Source organism: Myxocyprinus asiaticus, chromosome 19 (genome assembly GCF_019703515.2).
Source record: "Myxocyprinus asiaticus isolate MX2 ecotype Aquarium Trade chromosome 19, UBuf_Myxa_2, whole genome shotgun sequence".
Classification (NCBI taxonomy): domain Eukaryota; kingdom Metazoa; phylum Chordata; class Actinopteri; order Cypriniformes; family Catostomidae; genus Myxocyprinus; species Myxocyprinus asiaticus.
The window spans coordinates 9,702,120-9,722,382 of NC_059362.1; the positions used below are offsets into that span (position 1 = coordinate 9,702,120).

General features: G+C 38.5%; 1 protein-coding gene across 1 annotated transcript; it reads left to right on the plus strand.

The window, feature by feature from the left end:
* The first annotated feature begins 402 nt into the window (after nucleotides 1-402).
* Nucleotides 403-18,289, plus strand: ccn6 (cellular communication network factor 6). The gene is made up of 5 exons (XM_051645523.1): nucleotides 403-500; nucleotides 4,149-4,410; nucleotides 5,945-6,166; nucleotides 14,148-14,341; nucleotides 18,006-18,289. Exons 1-5 carry the CDS (start codon nucleotides 453-455, stop codon nucleotides 18,285-18,287), a joined length of 1,008 nt encoding a protein of 335 aa, XP_051501483.1. The 5' UTR covers nucleotides 403-452; the 3' UTR covers nucleotides 18,288-18,289.
* The last annotated feature ends 1,974 nt before the right edge of the window (nucleotides 18,290-20,263 follow it).

Genomic DNA, 20,263 nt, shown 5'->3' on the forward strand with positions numbered 1-20,263 from the left:
CAATGTGGTCTCAAACTTTTGGACCCCACTATTTACAGTACATTTAATCATTTAGCAGATGATTTTATCTAAAGCGACTTTCAAATGAATCATTCAAGCAATTTGTCATTCAAAAGCCAACAATATATGCAGTAGTTATACACATTATAATATTTATAAATAATTTAGTTAATTTTTACTCTTTTTTTTAAATAGATACTACAAGATGTGAGAAGAGAAGGGCAATGCAGAAGGTAAAAGAGGGAGAGAGAGTATAGGGAGGGTGGAATATTTCAGATAGACATGTATGTGAGCTGCTGTAGGGGAAAGGTGTGTTTGGAGAAGAGACAGAGGGGAGCTTTGTATACCTCTCAGATAGGTCAGCTCTCTCTCTCTCTCTCTCTCTCTCCCAGCCTTTCCTCTGTCCCTCTCTCTTTCGCTCTTGCTGCACAGAGCTCCTTTGCAAGCCGTATATGATGCTATCGCTACTGTGCTGGGGTGTGCTGCTATTTCTAAGCCAGGTAAGGGCCACCGATTAAATTCTCTCCTCACAATCAATGCTGGACTAGCCAACAGCATCTTGTCTACCTATGAGCCATTTGGCTGGCCTTTAATATATGCCCATACTCTGCTGAAGTGAGTTAAAAAATAGACTAACTGATCTGTGTTTGAGTTTCTGTAAAATGTTGGTATGCATTTATTATTTTAGTTTCTTGCTGCGTGCCTTAACTTAGCCGTTTAAAGTGTTTTGCAGCTTTTAGTCCATGTTTGTTTTCTTTGAGACAATCTCTATGCTAGTGCACTCCTAAAAGTTGACAAAATTAACTTATAGCAGATATACGTGACTAAGACGTACTTTCCCAAAATTGACATTATCATCCTGTGAAACAGGCCAAAAATAGCGATGACATCATCTTGTTCTCAAGGGTGTGTCCAATGTTTTGACCAATGCAATTCTCTCTGGAATGAGAATGCCTCTCTTCTTAATACCACCGAGGAGCAAATCATGGTTTATGGTCAAGGTTCCTTGGCTACTGGGGACAAAAAGGGATGAGCCCTTCAATATGTCCCACCCCAACTTCCTTTTTCAATAGTACATATACATCAATACAGGAAAAAAAAAAAAAGGCTCATCAAGCCATTTCATGGGGTCTTTAAGTATTGTGAAGAAGTTGTCAAAGTGCTAATGACAGGTCAGGCTCTTAGTGATGTAATGTAAGACATATTCTATTTAAAAATCTGTCATCTGCTAATGCAGGCCAAATAAACTGTTCGAGTAAGACTCTCCTATCTCTGTCCATCAGATTTAGGCCTGAGATATAGGGTTTAATACAGCATCTACACAAAGTGAAGCTTCACAGAGATGCTGTTTATGAGTGTGTTTTGGCATGTAAGTTCGCATTTTTATTCAATCTTACGGAATGACCTCATTCTGTAAACTTCACAGAAAGACTTCAGATTTTTGTTGTGACCTCTGGGACTCTGAAAGCAGTTGTGTGAAGAAAACATTGGAGATGTCTTACAGTAAAGTGACATTTCTCCAGATGTAGCCCAAATTATGAAACACTAGTGCATTTGCATTTAAAACAATCTAACAACACTGAGCATTAAACCAGGTGAAAAAGAACAACACTGTAAAGATCATAGGGCAATTAGAAAATTCAGCTTTCAAATCTTTGTTGTTATAATCTAACATCTGGGGCATTCTGTGATAAGTTTTGTAAACTGTTTGTAAATGTTCCACTTACAAAAAGTAATAATAAATACAAAATAGTACAAAAATAACAAAACTGAAAGAACTATTCATTAGTGATGTCAGTAGATACATTTTTTTTAATTGTGATTAATTGCATAATTTTTCATAGTTGAAATCTGACTCTAAATATACTTCTTTTCCTGTCATTATGCATTTATTTCCTTCTTAGGAAAGAAAAGAAAATAATATGTAACAGTATAATGCTTTATTAAAATTTTTCAAACAAAGGCCTTCCACAGTATAAAGATAGAAATGCACTAAAATAGCACCAATTCAAGTAACATTAAACATTTCTCAAAGTCTAAGTGGGAGTTTGACTAATTGAAAGAACTAGTCCCCCCATTGGTTGCATATTCATTGCAATGGGCATTAAATCTCTTAAACTCTCACCCTCCACAATAATAATCAGCCGGCAGACTGTGGCTATCTGCTTTGTTACAGCAATCGCGAAGCTGCGTTCATGATTCTGGGCATCAGCGCCGCTTTGAACTCCACATGAAAAGTGCTTGCAAACAAAAACGTCTCATTCTGCGTTTTGGTGATAGTTAAGACTCTGCCTGCTTCTGTGGTAATTAAAATGCACCTTACTTAGGCAAAAAAAAAATACTTGATTTCTTATTTTGTACAATAAATAGTGTTAAGAGCTCCTTTCCCCATCAATTTATCACTGACACTAAATCACTGCTGTGTGTGTTTGTGGTGTGTGCGTCGGTGTAATGACTCCGGGCAGACACATCGCAGAGGTTCCACCTTTCCAACCAGTGTTTTTGCTAGTTTATGCTGTATTAACATTAAATGCATTAATTGCGATAAAAAAAGATTGCGTTTTAAATTAATCGCATGCGTTAATGCGTTAATTTTGACAGCCCTAATATATATATATATATATATGTATGTATATACAGTATATTTACTGTATATAAAATAATTAATTATCAAAACATTGATAGCAATATGTTTGATTTCTTTCTAATTTAGGCGATACAATAATAAAAATAAAATAAAAAATAAATAAAAAGCTTTTTATTACAACAGATCATGCAAAACGGTCTGCTTTAGCCACAATTTTCTACATTGACAATTAAACCAGCTTAATTTAAGTTCACCCAAAATGAAAGTGTTGTAACGTGAAACACAAAGGGAGATATGTCTGGTTATAACGCTCTTCTCCTTCATTTGATCATCATTTGATGAATAACGGATGTTATGATCAACAGAAAATGTACACAATATTTACATTGCTTAATTGTGCCAGGCCAGTAGTGCTGAGATTTGTGAATACAGCACAATCTAAATAATTATCTATTATTATTATTTTAATTATGACCTTAAATAATGAAATTAAAAATATTTCAGCGCATTTACCGCCTGTTTAACTGGATTGCAGGTACATTAGTTAGTGAATAAGATGGTGGCACAACTGTTTAGTGTATAACTCCTTCTGAGTACGTGGTGTTGCTAAATAGGTCATGCCCCGAAAAATGGTCAGAAATAGCATTAGACTTTTTTAATCATAAGTGGTCTTTTTGATTAAAATGGCATTTTTATGTGCTGATGTCTATTGTGTTGACACCTGTCACAGTAACACCACAGAACTATATGTGTGGTAATGACTAAAAAACGAATAATAATAAACTGTTGCCAAATATAGTACCATTAAATGTAACTTGAATTCTGAAGATTTTTATGTATTTTTTATTTTTATTTATTAATTTTTTTTTTTTACATTTACTCAATTTCTTGTCTCAGTTAGCTCAAAACTCAAAACTCTTGGACATAATCCACCCAATGTAAAGAAAAAAATGGAAAGATATGCTGATGTGGCAGTACTAAGCAAGAAAATTAAAAGGACTGAGTGTACCACTTCAACAAGCCTCAGTTCAGACATTAGATTGTATATGTGCTATATTTTTGCCTCCTTGCAGAGTGTAGACACTGTAAAAGCGACTGGGGCGGTTAATGTTTTTCTTCCATAGGCTGCTATAACAGTACAGCAGTCAGTAGAGCTGTGTAAAGGCATCACTTGTTGACATCCGGATCTGATTTTTCCCCTGCCAGGCCAAGTCTGCAGATTAGCAGCTAAACTCACAGAAATAGCCAGAGAATTACAGTAACACTGTATTTAATAAGGGACTGGGGTGGGGGAAAAGCAATCAGCTTCTAAATAAAATCACTCTGTGATATAAAACACTCGGTAAATGTTATTTATTTTTTTTCTGGTTCTATAGCACTTTGACTTTTTTGTGAAGTGCTTTAATGTAATGCTAGTTTACAATTGCAATAGACTTAAAAAGTTGAGGAAAATAAAGTGGTGCAAATCACCACTATTGATCACATCCACACCTAAACCTTAAAATTACTTGGAATTATGATCTTGAGTGAGCTATATTTACATGTACTGTGCTGTGTTCAGGGTGCTGATACTCAGCAAAAGCAGCGAGGAGGGACAGGCGTGGCGGACAGGAGGCAGTTCTGTAGCTGGCCGTGTAAATGTGGCGTCCGGTCACAATGTGCCCCTGGCGTCAGCTCCGTCCTGGATGGCTGCGGCTGCTGCAAAACCTGCGCACGGCAGATTGGGGATTCATGCAACGAGAGGGACATCTGTGACCCCCACAAGAGCATGTACTGCGACTTTTCCAAGGACAAACCGCGATATGAGGTCGGCGTCTGCGCTTGTGAGTGAATTTTTTATGAAGAACCCCTGTTTGGTGTTAAGATAGCCCTACTGAACATCTCAGCTCTGTAGGTAAATAAAATGCAAGTGAATGGTAATCAGGCCTTTGAAGCTCCAAAATACAGATAAAGTCTGCAGGTCTCGAGGTGCATTTTAAAAAGTTGAACCACTTTCAACGCGATGCACCACATTAAAAACACAACGCTCATGACGTGAGAAAAGCAGCAAGACATGATGCAATGACTAAAGATGTTCCAATAGACCAACACTTAAAAATAACAGAAAGCAAGGACTCATCCTCTGTGAACAGCCACAAATTGGCATCCTCTCAATAACATTTCTGCATCAACATATTTCTTTAATTATCATCTTATTACTGCTTTCACTTACTTTTTTTATATTTATTTATCATTTTATACGTAAATACACAGAAATACAAAGATATAAGACACACAAATTATATTCAACCCCCCCAAAAAACAACAACAACAAAACACCCACAATAGACTTAAAATTACTTGGGTGCCCTTGGGGTGAAATAACAATGGCCACAGGTACAAAAGACCAACAATAATGCATAGAACATAATATGAATGTAAAATGAGATAAATAATAATCAGCCATGCATAACAGGGGTATAGCCTACTTTCATTTCTTAGAAAAATAATCAAGGAAGGGGCCCCAGATCCTGTAACATTTTCTGAAAGCACCAGCTTTGGAAAATTGTATCCTTTCAAGTTTAAGGGAGGAGACCATCTCAGCAAGCCATTTCTGAAAAGTGGGTGGAGAGGTGGAGGTGGAGGTAGACATGAAAAACTTTAACAAAATACACATGACATTGCCAGGCAAAAAATTAAAAATTAAAAATTAAAAGCACTTGCCATACTATGGGAGATCATCAGCTAGACCAGCAAGCAACTTATGCTGGTCTAACACAATAAATGCGACAAATACACAGAGTTTAATCACTGTAGAGTTGAGAATGTTACAAGGCCCCATAAACTAGCTCACAGACTTGGTAAAGTCTTGCCTATAATGTCCTATGAAGTCTGTCATGGCACAATAACCTGCAATTGTGTCCAGCAGAATGGAAAGTTAAATGGAAGTTGAGTTGTACCAAAGTCTTTCTAGCAAATCAGTCCACTGGCGGCCATCTTTTGAATGCTTCCGGTAAGCTATTTCCAGTCATGAAAGCGCAGCTCCTATTTACTTAAATGGAGAAAGACAAATCGGTTGGTCAAGATTACGATCAAAGAACAAATTTCAAATCAGCAGTAAAATCTGACAACACTGCTATCATAAATTTTGCTTCTTTATCTGAGATTATGCAAAATTTTCCCTGCTTGTATAGCTAATGCGCATGTGCGTTCTCGAGTTGATTGACATTCGATGTCTGTATCTAAAAGGCTCTTTTACCTGTAAGGCAGGAGTTCCTTTCTACATCCATTGGGTGTTCCAGTATTTCCCATTCATTTTATTATAAGTGCTACGTGCCTGCTAAATAGTCTCTGGTTGTACTCTGTGTGTTTTTGCAGACATGATGGGGGTGGGTTGTGACCTGAATGGGGCTCACTATGATAACGGACAAGCCTTCCAACCCAGCCCACTCTACAAGTGCACTTGCATCGCTGGAGCCATTGGCTGTACACCCGCCTTCATCCAGAAACCTGCAGGAATGCTGAATTCTGCCGCCCTGCCAGCAGGGCTTAAGAGCAACCAAAGCCTCAAACACCAGCAGGACACCACCTACATGTCAGGTGAATGTGACCCTATATGTTGAGAATAAAACTAATTCTGCAGCAAAATTAGTAATTAGTAAGTAGCCTTTAATTTCCAAATATGACATATTTCTAAGTGAAACAGAATCTTTAGCTGGACATATTGTAGGACGGGGCTTGATTTTATCCATCAGGGTTTGATTAAATGGAACATATTCTGCAATGATATTATTCGTTTATTTTTCCCCACCCACAAAGCCCTAGTTACAACAGCAGAAAAATAAATTAATTTAAGAGGTGGAGAAAGTTGTTACGTTTTCATGAAATATCATAACAACAAACTTGTTTTTCTTTAAGCCCTAAGTATACAGTATTTATACAGTTTTTATGTGAAAGCTAGCGAATGCATATAGGACAATTTATGTTAATTTTATCATCAGCAGGGTTCTCTAGCACGCTCCCAGCCCAATTTTTCTAATCGTGCATACTTAGTACGCATAAGTCTTTATAGACACCTGGAATTGTTTGCACTAATTAGTGGGTCCACAAGGTGACAACACTCACAATTAAGCCATTGCTTTTGCATAGTAGTGCAAGAAGACAAAGTAAATACTGGTGAACAACGGGAGACAAAGGTGGAAACAGCAACACTGGCTGTGCACATCAAAAGCGCATAGGTTTGGAGGTCAGGAGATACAGTGGCAAAAACAAATATGTGAACCCTTTGGAATTAGCTGGTTTTCTGCATTAATTGGTCATAAAATGTGATCTCATCTTCATCAAAGTCTAAACAAACAAGTATAAACAAACACAATGTGCTTATGCTAACAACACACAAACAATTATAATCTTTCATGTCTTTATTGAAAACATCCATTAATCATTCACAGTGCTGTGGAACAAGTAAGTGAACCCTTGGATTTAATAACTGGTCAATCCTCCTTTGGCAGCAATAACCTCAACCAAGTGTTTCCAATAGCAGCGGATTAGACCTGCACAATGTTCAGAAGGAATTTCGGACCATTCTTCCTTACAGAACTATTTCAGCTTAGCCATATTCTTCGCATGTCTGATGTGAACAGCTCTCTTGAGATCATTCCACAGTATCTCTATTGGGTTAAGGTCTGGGCTCTGACTGGGCCACTCCAAAAGGCCTTGAAGCTATTCTGTAGTGGATTTACTGCGATGTTTAGGATCATTGTCCTGCTGCATCTCCCAACTTCTACTGAGCTTCAGCTGGCGCACAGCCACCCTGATATTATCCTTTAGAATATCTTGATAAACTTGGGAATTAATTTAGCCAACTATGATGGCAAGCGTTCCAGGCCCCGAAGCAGCAAAGCAGCCCCAAATCATGATGCTCCCTCCACTGTACTTCACTGTTGGGATGATGTTTTCTTGTTTGTATGCAGTGCCCTTTTTACACCATAGGTAGTGCTGCATGTTCTTCCCAAACAATTCAACCTTAGTTTAATCAGTCCACAAAACATTTTCCCAGCAGCATTGTGGAGTTTCAACGTGGTCTTTGGCAAAATTCAGGTGTGCAGCAATGTTTTTTGTTGGAAAGCAGTGGCTTTTTTTGTGGTGTCCTGCCATGTTTTCTGTATAGTAGACTCATGAACAGAAATGTTAACAGGTTCTAATGATTCCTTCAAGTTTTTAGCTGTCACTAGGGTTCTTGTTTACCTCATTGAGCATTCTGCATTGTGCCCTTTGAGTCATCTTGGCAGGACGGCCACTTTCGGCCCTTTCCAGCTTCATGCAAAGCAACAACTCTTTATTGTAGGTCTTCTGAGATCTCTTTTTTGCAAGGCAAGGTCCATGTCAGCAGATGCTTCTTGTGAATAGCAAACTCAAAATGTTTGGAGTGCTTTTTATAAGTAACTCTAACCCACACCTCCAATCTCGTTTCATAAGCTTGAAGCCAGGTATGCCAACTCCTGTCTCTAATTAGCTTTGGTTGATGTCATTAGCTTAGGGCAGGGGTCGGGAGCCTTTTTTCACTAAGGAGATCATTTTTTAATCTTTGGTTGATGCATTTTTTCGAAAGAGCCATAGCAAAAACTAATAATTTACTATTTTAAAAAAACTAAGTTTTTCAATAAAATAAAATGTTTATTATGCCCATAGACTACTCAAAAACACAAAAACAAACAAATATGCAACAATTAAAAGGTAACATGTTGCAACATGGAATTGAGTACACGTGTTTGTGCGGGTCTCCCTAAAATTACTTGTTCTTGAAAAAGTTCACTTCCCAATAGGGCTGGGCGAAATGTAAAAAATATTTTTATGATAATCGCCTTAAAATATATTGCGATATCCGATTATATCGTCAACCCCCCTGCCGAGGGTCAGTGAATATTTGTGCTTTATTGATTTTGCTTTAAAAAATAAAAAAAAAATTTGAAACACGATAAACTTAAAAAAAAGACAATGCTAAATTCAAATTGCACTTTAAATGAAATGAAAAAAGTTATTAAACTAATGAAGTTATCAAAAAATCTTACATATAACCACCTCCCCAAATCCAAACATTTACCGTCTCCAACGGCCCCATTTGCCATCATGCAATAATCCGTCAGCGACAACAGGTGGAAAATTACTAATAGCCTACAAATTAAGAACTAAAGACAATTATAAATTTAAAGATAATAATAATAATAATCATAATAATCATAATATATAAGCCTAATAAATTCCCTCGTGTTCCCAAAATAATGCTGCCAAAAGTGTGTTCTTATCGAATGTGTTTGTATTGCGTTTTGGTAATGCAGTTAATGCTGCCTAAAGAAAGTAAAATCGAACTCAATTTTAGGTTTAAGGTGTCAAGTATTTGTAACACGGTTAAAATGGAAAAGGAGGAGGCAGTAACAGGCTGAACAATCAAAGTAATATTTTAATAGGAACTTAAACAAAAAGACACAAAAACATAAATGCACACAGGGCAGCTGCATGTGGCTCTCTCTCTCCCGAACTGCTGCATTCCGCTGCACTTATCCCTCTCCTCGGCCGATTAGCCCGATTAGGGGCTGGGCGTGCGTAGTCACGGCCCGGCCACGCCCTCCTCCTCGTCACACTCCTCCCTCTTTTGCCTCAGGCATGACGTACATCCCCCCCGCCCTCGGAAAGTAGCTGCCCCTTTACCCCGCCTGCCGGCAGGCTTTTCCCCACCTCTCTAGGGCTGGGGAAGGGGATGAGGGGAGGGAAAAACAAAACAAAACAAAAAAGAGAGGAGAGGAGAGGGAAAGGGCAAGGTGGAGCGACAGTGAGAGAGAGAGAGAGGAAAAAAATTTGCTCGCTGGTTCCCAGACACGCCGTCGCCTGGTCCTCGATCACTCCTCCACCCTCTGGCGGATGACAGCCGCTCCTCCCCGGGCGGACCAAAGCCAGTCCTCCGACCCCTGGCGGATGGAACGCCCCTCTGCGTTTTGGCAGCTGGTAGGGAACTCCTCCACCCCTGGCAGCCGCTCCAGGCGGCCGGCAGCGAGCCCCTCCTCCCCTCGCGGATGGCGGCCGTTCCTCTATGTCCAGGCAGTTGGTAGCAACTCCTCCGTCCCCCGGCGGATGGCCGTGGCTGCTTCTTTGGGTGGATGGCAGTGGCGAGGACTCCACAACAGCGCATCCCTCCTCCTTCCCGGGCTTTGGCACCAATGTAACATGGTTGAAATGGGAAAGGAGGAGGCGGGAACCGGCTGAACAATCAAAGTAATATTTTAATAAGAACTTAAACAAAAAGACACAAAAACATAAACGCACACATGGCAGCTGCATGTGGCTCTCTCTGCACTTATCCCTCTCCTTGGCTGATTAGCCCATTTGAGGGCCGGGCATGCATAGCCATGTCCTGGCCCTGCCCTCCTCTTCATCACAGTATTATTTTATGATTTAATCACTTTTGTCTTTGTTTCTTTAATACAAACATATATTTTACTGAACCTGCAGAGTTGCATTCACAATGCGAAAGAGCGAACTTCTCCGTGGAAATAAAGTGAAACTCACAGCAACTCCAGAGATGATTGGAGATCATTTGCAGCATTCTCATAGATGACATTATTCTTACAAACAGTTTTCAGATGAATGAAACAGAGAAAAAGGATGATAACTCTTTACATGCGCATGTGCCATGAGACAGGGTCCCGCTGCACGCCTCTGAACAAACAGCAAATGAGACACGAGCAATGATGGCTTTTCTTTTGTCTGTTATAATAAAATATAATAATGTTTCTTCAAGCGCGTGTCTAACATCATGTGTTACTCCAAAACTTCTTACAGGCCACTCGCCTGTTGCGGGTAGATGAGCAAAATCCCCCCCGCATGAAATACCTGCATTTGGACAAGGAGCTTGCGAACTGGATTGAGCCTCGTCGCATTTGGTGGGTGCTAGTTTCACACCTTGGGCTACTGTTTGATTATATATATTATTTATAATATTATAATATTAGATGACTTCCCATATCCATCATGGCTTTGCCATTTCCCAATATTGTCTATCATCGTCTGTCAATGAGTGTCGCAATCAGCATCTGGATATTTGTAAGATTTCGTCAATATCACCCAGCCCTACTTCCCTACATTAAGGCAACTCACAACTGGTGTGACCTCTGGCTTTGCATGGTCTTGCAGATAGTTTTGTAGTCTGATTCATAGGTAGTCAAGTTCAATTTCATGCAGGCCTTCTGATTTGCAAAGTGCTCCGTGGAAATAAAGCAAACTAAACTCAAAGCACTTCCTGAGATGGATTGAGATAATTTGCAGCATTCTCATAACACTTTTGCACACTGTTTTCAGATGACTGAAACTAAGAAAGAGACTGAATTCTATGCATGAGCGTGTCTTGAAGAACCGTTCGCATTTCACTCATGAGTAGCAGAGCTCACTATGCACATCAATATATATGCATATCAAATCAGACGCGGATCAGCGGCTTTTCTTTTGTCTGTTCTTCAAAATATAATCACACATTTCTTCAAACGTGCGTCTTTGTGTCTAATTTCTTGTCATATATCACTCCAAGTCGTCTTACAGGTCGCTCTTCACAGTGGCTGATAGGTTACATCAGCAAAATTACCCGCCACTGCGCATTAAAAATCTGTATGACAAATTCGGGAGAAAGGAAATCAAAACAGTGTCACTGACTTCAAGCTTTGCAATTGCACCCACACTTTCTGCAGGAAATGTATCTCTAGAAATGTTTAAACGATCATGTGTTGGTGAATGGTGAGACACCTGGCAATCCACTTGATTTTTAACAAAGAGCCACTTGTGGCTCGTGAGCCATAGGTTCTCAACCCCTGGCCTAGGGGTTTCACATAATTTTTCCAACCTACACTGTGAATGTTGAATAATGTATTCAATATGTACAAGAACAATACAATAATTTGTATGTTATTAGTTCAAACAGATTGTGTTATTAAATGAAGATCAAACCAGATTTTAAGACAAATTCATAAATAAATGCAGGTAATTCCAAAGGGTTCACATACTTTTTCTTGCCACTGCACACTCGATTCTAAAAGACTATAAAAAGACATCTTCATGGGTCTAAACTCCTGAAGAGAAATAGTCCAATACTGCATAGCAGTCGTAGCGTGCATGCGTCAACCTATTTTTCCTTATAAAAAAATCTAGAGTTCTGACAAACTTGCTGCAAATTTCCCATTTTCACATTCAAACGAGCTTGCCATTCACCGCAAATATTTGACAGAGGTTTGAAGCTCTTCACTGGTATTGGTGAACATGCAGCAAACCTTTAGCAACAATGAAGAGTTTGCCTCAAAGCTCATTTCAGAAGAATTAATGTAAGTGGTTTTTATTTTATAAAAGTATAAGCTTCACATTTCTGCCTGTAAACCCTCCCAAAATTGGCCCCATACACTTTTATTGGAAGTGCTTCACTGTAACCTCAAGTTTTTAGTTTTTTTTTTAAAGGAGGGACGAGTCGAAATTATTTTTTGTTCATCAACATCATGCCACAAATGCTGTCGATTCAGCTTAACTTGTATTGAACCTGGAATATTCCTTTAAGGTGGACTACTTTTCTTGGTGGATTAAGTTCTGGTTATTCAAACATAATTCATGTGGGTGGAGTTTGCTCCATGTAATAAGTCCTTTTCTGGTGTCTTTGTGTGTATAGTGTGAAAGTTACCAGGGCTGAGCTCAAAATGGCATACTAACATACTGTTACCATACTGTATCTTTACACAGCAGAAATAGTAACATGGTACGACATTCTGAACTCTACCCGGGCTTACTATCTTTACATGGTCATGACAGGAGTTGAAAGATAAGATATATCTTTACACAGACAAAGTTAGTAAGCAATCACTAGTCTTACACCAACATGTACAGTCATGTCTTGTGGCTACAAAAAATCTTGTAGCTGTACTTTTAAAACAGAATGTATTTTAATGCTTATTGCCAAGCCCTGTGTACTTCCTTTATAACTGCCTTACTGTAAATATGATTTTTATTTGTTTTTTAAAAAAAAAACTGAGGAATCCGTTGAAATTGTTTTCTAGTGGTCGATTGATATATCGCAGAGGCCGATAAATCAGCCGATATTGCGAATTTTTTTCATTATCGCCATCGGCCGATACATTTTCCCCTTTGCCGATTTGTTTCTTGAGGGCACTGAGAATCGCCTGCTTGCATGTGAAGCAACTGAGATATGTAAACAACCAGTCACGGTTCAATTTGTTGTTATGTACCATCGTGTTACTACAATAAAAGACCGTGCAACACAGTGTCATTTAAACGGTCCGCATATCAGAGCATATTTTGAGCTCATAATGTTAAAGTGCTCACCTGTTTCATTCTCCCTCTCTCTCCTTAACAGTTCCCTGTAACTTTTAACTGTCTTGTCTAATGATAAAAAGCAAAATATGCACATATCTTGTTTAAACAGATGTAATAAATCAACCTCACACAACTTCAGCAGATCCAGCATCCTGTGGAACGCTCATAAATCTTCCTCTGAAGCACGTATTCTAAAAGTCTCTCCTCAACAGTTCCCTGTAACTTTTCTAATGATAAAAGACAAATATCAATAAAACTTCTATTATATACCATCCGCATATATGCAGATATCTCGTTTAAAAAGATGCAATTCACAAACCTCACGAAAATCCAGTGTTTTCTTCCCATTGAGCACTCATCTAATATCTTCATCTGAAGCGTGTATTCCATCAGCCAGAATCAAAAACTTCAGGATCAAAAGATTCTCTGATTCATAAATCATGATGGTCACTCCGTGACAATCCAAGCAGGTGATCCAGGTCGTTTAAACTGTCAGGAGATTGCTGCTAGTGCTGGATCCGCACGAGCACGTGAGTGCAGCTTCAAAGTTAAAGCGCTTCACGTGTGCTATGAGTAAATGTCTTATTCACTATGGACTGTATGCACAGTTGGTTTGATTCGGGATTTTTGAGAAAATGCGATTGCTAACATGAACCTGCCATCCATAGTTGCTGGACTACTGTGTGTACTGTTATTTCCTTCTTCCTAATATATTAACAATTTCTTCATGGGCAAATTAATTATTAAAATTTGACGACTAAACAGAAATCAGATGAAACTGCTATCTACCATTTAAAATACATTTTTTTTTTTTTTATTATTTTTTACAAAGTTAAAGTTTAGTGTGAAATTGAGTAAATAAAGTGCTAAAGAGTTTATAAATTTTTTAGCAATTTTATGTTTATGCTATTTACTATATTCAATTGTGTGATATATCGGCATTGTATCAGCCTATTGGCCACCCTGCTCTCTGGATATCGGCATCGGCCACTAAAAAACCCATATCAGTCGATCGCTATTGCTTTCTGTGTTAGAGATGATGAGGAAGTCCTAGTTGTGGAAAAAAGGTAATCAATAGTTGCTGTGACACAGATAAATACAATTCATATACAGTGATTACAGACACTGTGTTCATGTCAGAATCTGAGGCCTTGGGTGAGGGGTAAATGTTTGTATGTGTGCTGTGGGATGACATAGTGCTTTGTGACTGTAACACTGAAAGCTTACAGGGATCCTCCCTTAGCCTGGAAGAAGAACTGCCTGGTGCAGACCACACCCTGGTCGCCCTGCTCACGTACCTGCGGTATAGGCATCTCTGTACGGGTCAACAACGACAACGGCAAGTGTGAGATGAGAAAAGAACGTCGACTCTGTCTGCTGAGACCATGTGAGAAAAAAGCTCTCAAGGGGCTTAAGGTGAGAAAGCCATCCTGAAAATGTATGAAGAAAGTAAATAAGCCAACTTAAAAGAAACATAATTAACTTAACTGTGGTCTAAAGAATTTTGGTGACAACAATGCTTATTTCTCAGTGTAAATGGAATCATAAGTTGAAAAAATGAAGAATCGATATTTGTGAATTAATTGACTTCTTTTAAAGGTGCACTCAGTATTTTTTGTGTTTATGTCATCTTAGATGTACACTAACACCTAGTGGCATGGATGCAGCATCATTCAAATGCAATAGTTTTCAGTTATTGATGCCATTGTAGAAAATAGTTGTTCACAGTCAGCCATGATTAGTTTAATCTGTGAGTGAAAGTTTCCAAAAACAGGACAGTTACTGAGATTGAGTGAGTAGTTTTCGGCTGGTCATGTGATTCTAACATGGCAGCCCCCATGAGGGGACCCTCTCTATGTAGAATAAAACTGCCTTTATAAGGCTACTGATATGACTGGAGTCTTCATTTCCTGTGAGTGGTCATGATTTTTTACATACGTTTCAAAATTACAATTAAATTCTTTAGGAGTAAAACTTTTTTATTGAGGAAAAAATGACTGAATGCACCTTTAACTGCTACATAAGGTACCATTTTTATACTTTCCAACCACCAAACAGTATGCATACTATTTGTGGGATTTCAAAGACACGCAAGGATACATACTATATGCTGCCTACTAGACATTATCTTCTGCAAGATATTAGATGGCATCTTATGCAACCATTTGAAAAATTAGAAAACGCCTCAATGACTTACACCTATCACATTATGAGGTGCATGTTAAATAAAATAGATTTTAACCAAGGCAATACATGAATCTGCAAATTGAAACGGTCTGTTCTTAAGTGTTTTGGTGGTTGAATATAAGAAGACTAGCTCTGGGGGCAATATAGTCTAGCGTAGCCTAGACCCAGCCTCAGACGCACTAACCGTCTGATGCCTATAGCACACAAAACTGGAAAATGCTTTCTCAAACAATCAGCAGAAGTCTGATTGGCTGGTTTGATGGAACTTCCGCAAGGAGATGCACACAGGACGTTTTATCTGTCCGCCTGGAAGCCGAGTCGTGTTCACATGGTTCCATGTTGATACAATGAGCGAAATAATTGCAGAATTTGCCCAAGTTTGTGACATCAAATCTTTAAAGATATTCAGAGTTTTGTTTGAGGTATGTAGCAGAAATTAAAGGGGTTATCCATGAGCAGAGCAGCATATTCTGCTTTGTTTACTTAGTTATGTCTGTGAAATTCTCTGCGATGAGGTTTTCTGTGTTGTACTTAGACTCTCTACACATTTTCATGTGTGTTTTCTGTGCAATTGCTCGTAGAGACTCGCGTGCCATTATATATTAATTTTCCTATGTCGGCCTTTCATTATGTTATGATACATCTCCGATAACCACAAGACTATGCGTAGCCAGACCTACGATGCGGTATAGGTCTGGGGTCTACAGCCGCTTCAATTGGCCAAAAAACACCCATTTAGACAGGAAAAGCCATCTAACTGACATGTTAAGCGACCAATCACAGTCAGTTTTGTCATGACGGGGTGTTTAGGGGCGGGTTTATCGGAGATGTATCATACTATAATAGAAAACCTTTCACAGACATAACTAAGTAAACAAAGCAGAATATGCAGCTCTGCTCATGGATATCCGCTTTACTTTCTGCTATGTGCCTCAAACGAAACTCTGAATGTCTTTAAAGATTTGATGTTGCTAACCTGGCAAACTTGGGAAAATTCTGTGATTATTTCATCCTCAAAGGTGCTCACTGTATCAACACTGAACCTTGTGAACATGACTCGGCTTCCAGGCGGACTGATAAACCGTCCTGTGTGCATCTCCTCGCAGAAGTTCCATCGAACCAGCCAATCAGATTTGCGCTGATTGTTCGAGAAAGCGGTTTCCAGTTTTCTGTGCTACAAGCATCAGACAGTTAGTGTACGGAATGTGGGAAGTCTGTGGGCGTGCCATCTGAGGCTGAGACTAGGGGCAATATGACCTCATCAGCTTTGTGTGAAGGTGTATTTGAGAGAAAGTGCAATCAGACTCTATTATTCTTTAGGTGTGATGAAGTACAGTAATTGAGAGAATGGAATAAAAGAGCGAGGTTTTACAAACAGTAGATGACCTTTAGTGTCAGGTGTAATACTGTGCATACTGATGTAAGAGGACTTACAGTACCATATTATAGAATTCCTAAGGAGCTAAAAGGAAAATTGCATGTTTGTGAGGCTCTCATGGCAGGTTTCAGTAAAAACAAACAGTCAAGAACATGCATGTGCAGGACCTGACATGAAGACAAAAGTCTCAGCTTAACAAAAAACCGCCATAACTTGATGTTAATTGCAGTGTTTATTATCAACCACACCTCTACACCAAAAACCTTTGTCTCAGAGAAAAATACATGACTCAAAGAAAACCATATCACTCTAACACCAAATCAGAATGTTTGTTCCAAATTATTAAAGAATGGCACAACTGCAAAGCATTTCGCAATATGCCTTGTATGAACTGTAAACAGAAATATGTATGTTTTTGTCTCTCATCCTACAAAGCCCCAGAGGGCAGGGTGGGAATTCTTTTTTTCTGAAATATTTTTTTGTTACCTTGAAATAAGTTCTGCATGTCCTTGCAATAGTTTGCGTTCCCTCGCTATAATTTTACCATGGTTTTACTACAGTAACCATACTTTAACCATGATATTTGTAGTGAAACTATAGTGACAATACAGGAAAATGAAAACTATGGTAATAATAATAAAATAAAAAAATGCAGTAATTATGGTTTTAATATACAAATACCATAGTTAAACTATGGTTTACTATAGTTATATTGTACACTGTAGTAACCATAATTTTTGGAAGTTTTTTTCCCCCTCCCCTTTCCTCCCCAATTCCCAATGCGCTCTAAGTCCTCGTGGTGGTGTAGTGACTTGCCTCAATCCGGGTGGCGGAGGACAAATCACAGTTGCCTCCGATTCTTAGACCGTCAATCTGTGCATCTTATCACGTGGCTTGTTGAGCGAGTTACCGCGGAGATGTAGTGCGTGTTGAGACCCACACTATTCTATGTGGCATCCATGCACAACTCACCATGTGCCCCGCCAAGAGCGAGAACCACACATTATAGCAACCACAAGGAGGTTACCCCATGTGCCTCTACCCTCCCTAGCAACCGGGCCAATTTGGTTGCTTAGGAGACCTGGCTGGAGTCACTCAGCACACCCTGGATTCGAACTCGAGACTCCAGGGGTGGTAGTCAGCATCAATACTCACTGAGCTACCCAGGCCCCCTGGAAATGATGGTTTTAATATAGTAATATTGTAGTAATCATGACTGTTGTAGGCTGTATTATTTTTTTTTTGTGGCAGAAACCATGGTTTAACTATAGCAATATTGTAGTAACTATGAAAAGTAATTTTTTTGGCGGAAACCATGGTTTTAATACAGTACTGTATGTTTTTTTACTACAGATTAATCACGGTTAATCTTGTTTACTATGGTTTTATTACAAATACCATGACGTTAGGAAACTGAAAATAGAGTTGTTTTTTTTTAAACGAAAATGGATTAGTGTAGATGTGGCCTAAAACTAACAAATGGTTAATAGTGTTAATCCTCTTGATTACACACAGATGCCAAAAGGGAAGACCTGCAGACCGAAATTCCTGGCCAGTAAAGCTGAGAAGTTGTCTCTCTCTGGCTGTACCAGTGTTAAGAAGTACCGCCCATCGTACTGTGGCATCTGCACTGACAAGCGCTGCTGCGTTCCCAATAAGTCCAAAATGTTGAGCATAGAATTCCACTGCAAAGGAGGATCCAACATACGCTGGAAGATGCAGTGGATCACTTCCTGTGTGTGTCAGAGGAAGTGTTATGATCCCAATGACATGTTCTCAGAGCTGCACTTAATATAAAACAAACACGGAGGAAGTACACAATCTGAGGGACATGTTCTTTCAGTTTCAGTTTTGCCTAATGTAAGCCATAGCGTCAGTACAATTAAGACCAGAAACATACTTTACGCAAGTACCCAAACGCAGATGTGAATGCTTGGACAATGCAAGCACGTGGCCCATTGCACTTAGTTAACATGCAATCTTGTGTTACTGAGGTGGAATTCAAGGGGGTATTAGAGTTACCTTAAAATGTCTATGGCATTAAACCAGTTGTTTTTATTCAGGTAGCTGCCTATAAAAATGTTTAGAAGACCTTGCTCGGCAAGAATCCCTTCTAACTGTTGCTCCACAATGACAGTAGCTGACCTTGTGGCAATGCAACAATGTGTGAAACCAAGCTTGTTTAGCTAGAACTGCCAGTGTTCATGTACTTGTGTAGAGTATGTTTCAGCCTAAATGTACAACGTTAAATTGAAATCTCTTTACTGTTATTGTTTGTAATATAGCAAAAAGTGTGAGACGTTTTTGTAAACACTATATTGTCGTCAAACATGTTAAACACTGCCTCTAGCTCATGTACACAGTTTGTATGTCACATGATCTTAGTCACAGGACACCTCCTGTGTTTGGAGAACCCGCAGTTGGTTTCTATAGAAGATGTAATAAGATATCATTGCATTTTAAAGCAAGTCTCTAGTGTTCAGAATAGCTGGTCACAACAAATCAGTGAAATTATTTTTTGCCATTTCTTCGCTTCAATAACTGGTTGTGCTTAACATAATTGCTAGCTTAGTATATTAGCAAACATCTCTCAGGAATAGTGCAACAGTAGGGCTGCGGAGGTAAAAAAAAAAAAACAAAACAAAAATTAATTTTCTCCATAGAGTATTTTCAAGACAAATGAAATAAAAACTTCCAAATGTATGATCACAGTAATGTGAAAAGATGTTAATGTAAAGGAAAAATACTGACCTACTGTACAAATACACCATCTGTTAATAGATAATAGATAACTGAGGTTAAGAGTTAAGGCTTTAAGTACAAAGCACTGACAGTGCCAACAGGAATGTTTATCTATTTTCAGATAGTGACCCATTTCTTGTTTTAATACAGTGTAATGAAAGGTGAACATGTGAATTCTATTTTAACCACACTGAGGTGTTGTTTGATATTATGACACTTTTATGTCATCATTTCCCATTTACTTTTATTTAATGCTGCATTAACTCTCTTTTTAAAAGGGGGAAAAATATTAAAAGGAATATTCAGAGTTTCTTACAAGTTATGCAGGATCAACAGGATTTGTGGCACAAAGTTGATTACCACACAAATTTATTTAGTCTTGTCCCTCCTTGTGCCTCACTGTAACCAAAATTCATGGCACTTACAATGGAAGTGTATGGGGCCAATGCATAAACATTAAAATACTCACTGTTTCAAAAGTATAGCCACAATACGTAAACAATATGAGTGTTAACATGATTTAAGTGTGATAAAATCACTTTCTAACCTTTTTTGTGTTAAGTTATATCCAATTTTACAACTCCGTTGCCATGACGATGTAACACCATAAACCCTAAAACAACTGTAAAAATAATTATTTAAACAACATTACAGCTCAAATAATACAGGAGTTTTAACAGAAGAATGAATGCAAGTGCTTCTATAAAATTAAAGGCTTCACATTTCTTTGGCCCCATTCACTTCCGTTGTAAGTGCCTCAATGTAACCTCAAATATACTTTTTTTTTTTTTATAAAGAAAAGTGGTATTTTTTTTTGTGTGTTGTAATCGTTATGCCACAAATGCTGTCGATTGAGCTTAACTTCTATTGAACTTGGAATATTCCTTTGAAGGAATATCCAAAAATCAAATGTGTCATCATTTACTCTTCCTCATTTCGGGGCAGTCAAGTTATAGGCAGAATGTTAGACTCATTCACCATTCACTTTCATTGCATATTTTTTTTCCCCCATATAAATAAATTCTTTGGTG

Coding starts and splice junctions, on each gene's coding strand:
- ccn6 (XM_051645523.1), top strand. CDS start 453: ATGATGCTATCGCTACTGTGCTGGGGTGTGCTGCTATTTCTAAGCCAG. Junction 4,411..5,944: donor TGAGGTCGGCGTCTGCGCTT/GTGAGTGAATTT, acceptor GTGTTTTTGCAG/ACATGATGGGGGTGGGTTGT. Junction 6,167..14,147: donor GGACACCACCTACATGTCAG/GTGAATGTGACC, acceptor TAACACTGAAAG/CTTACAGGGATCCTCCCTTA.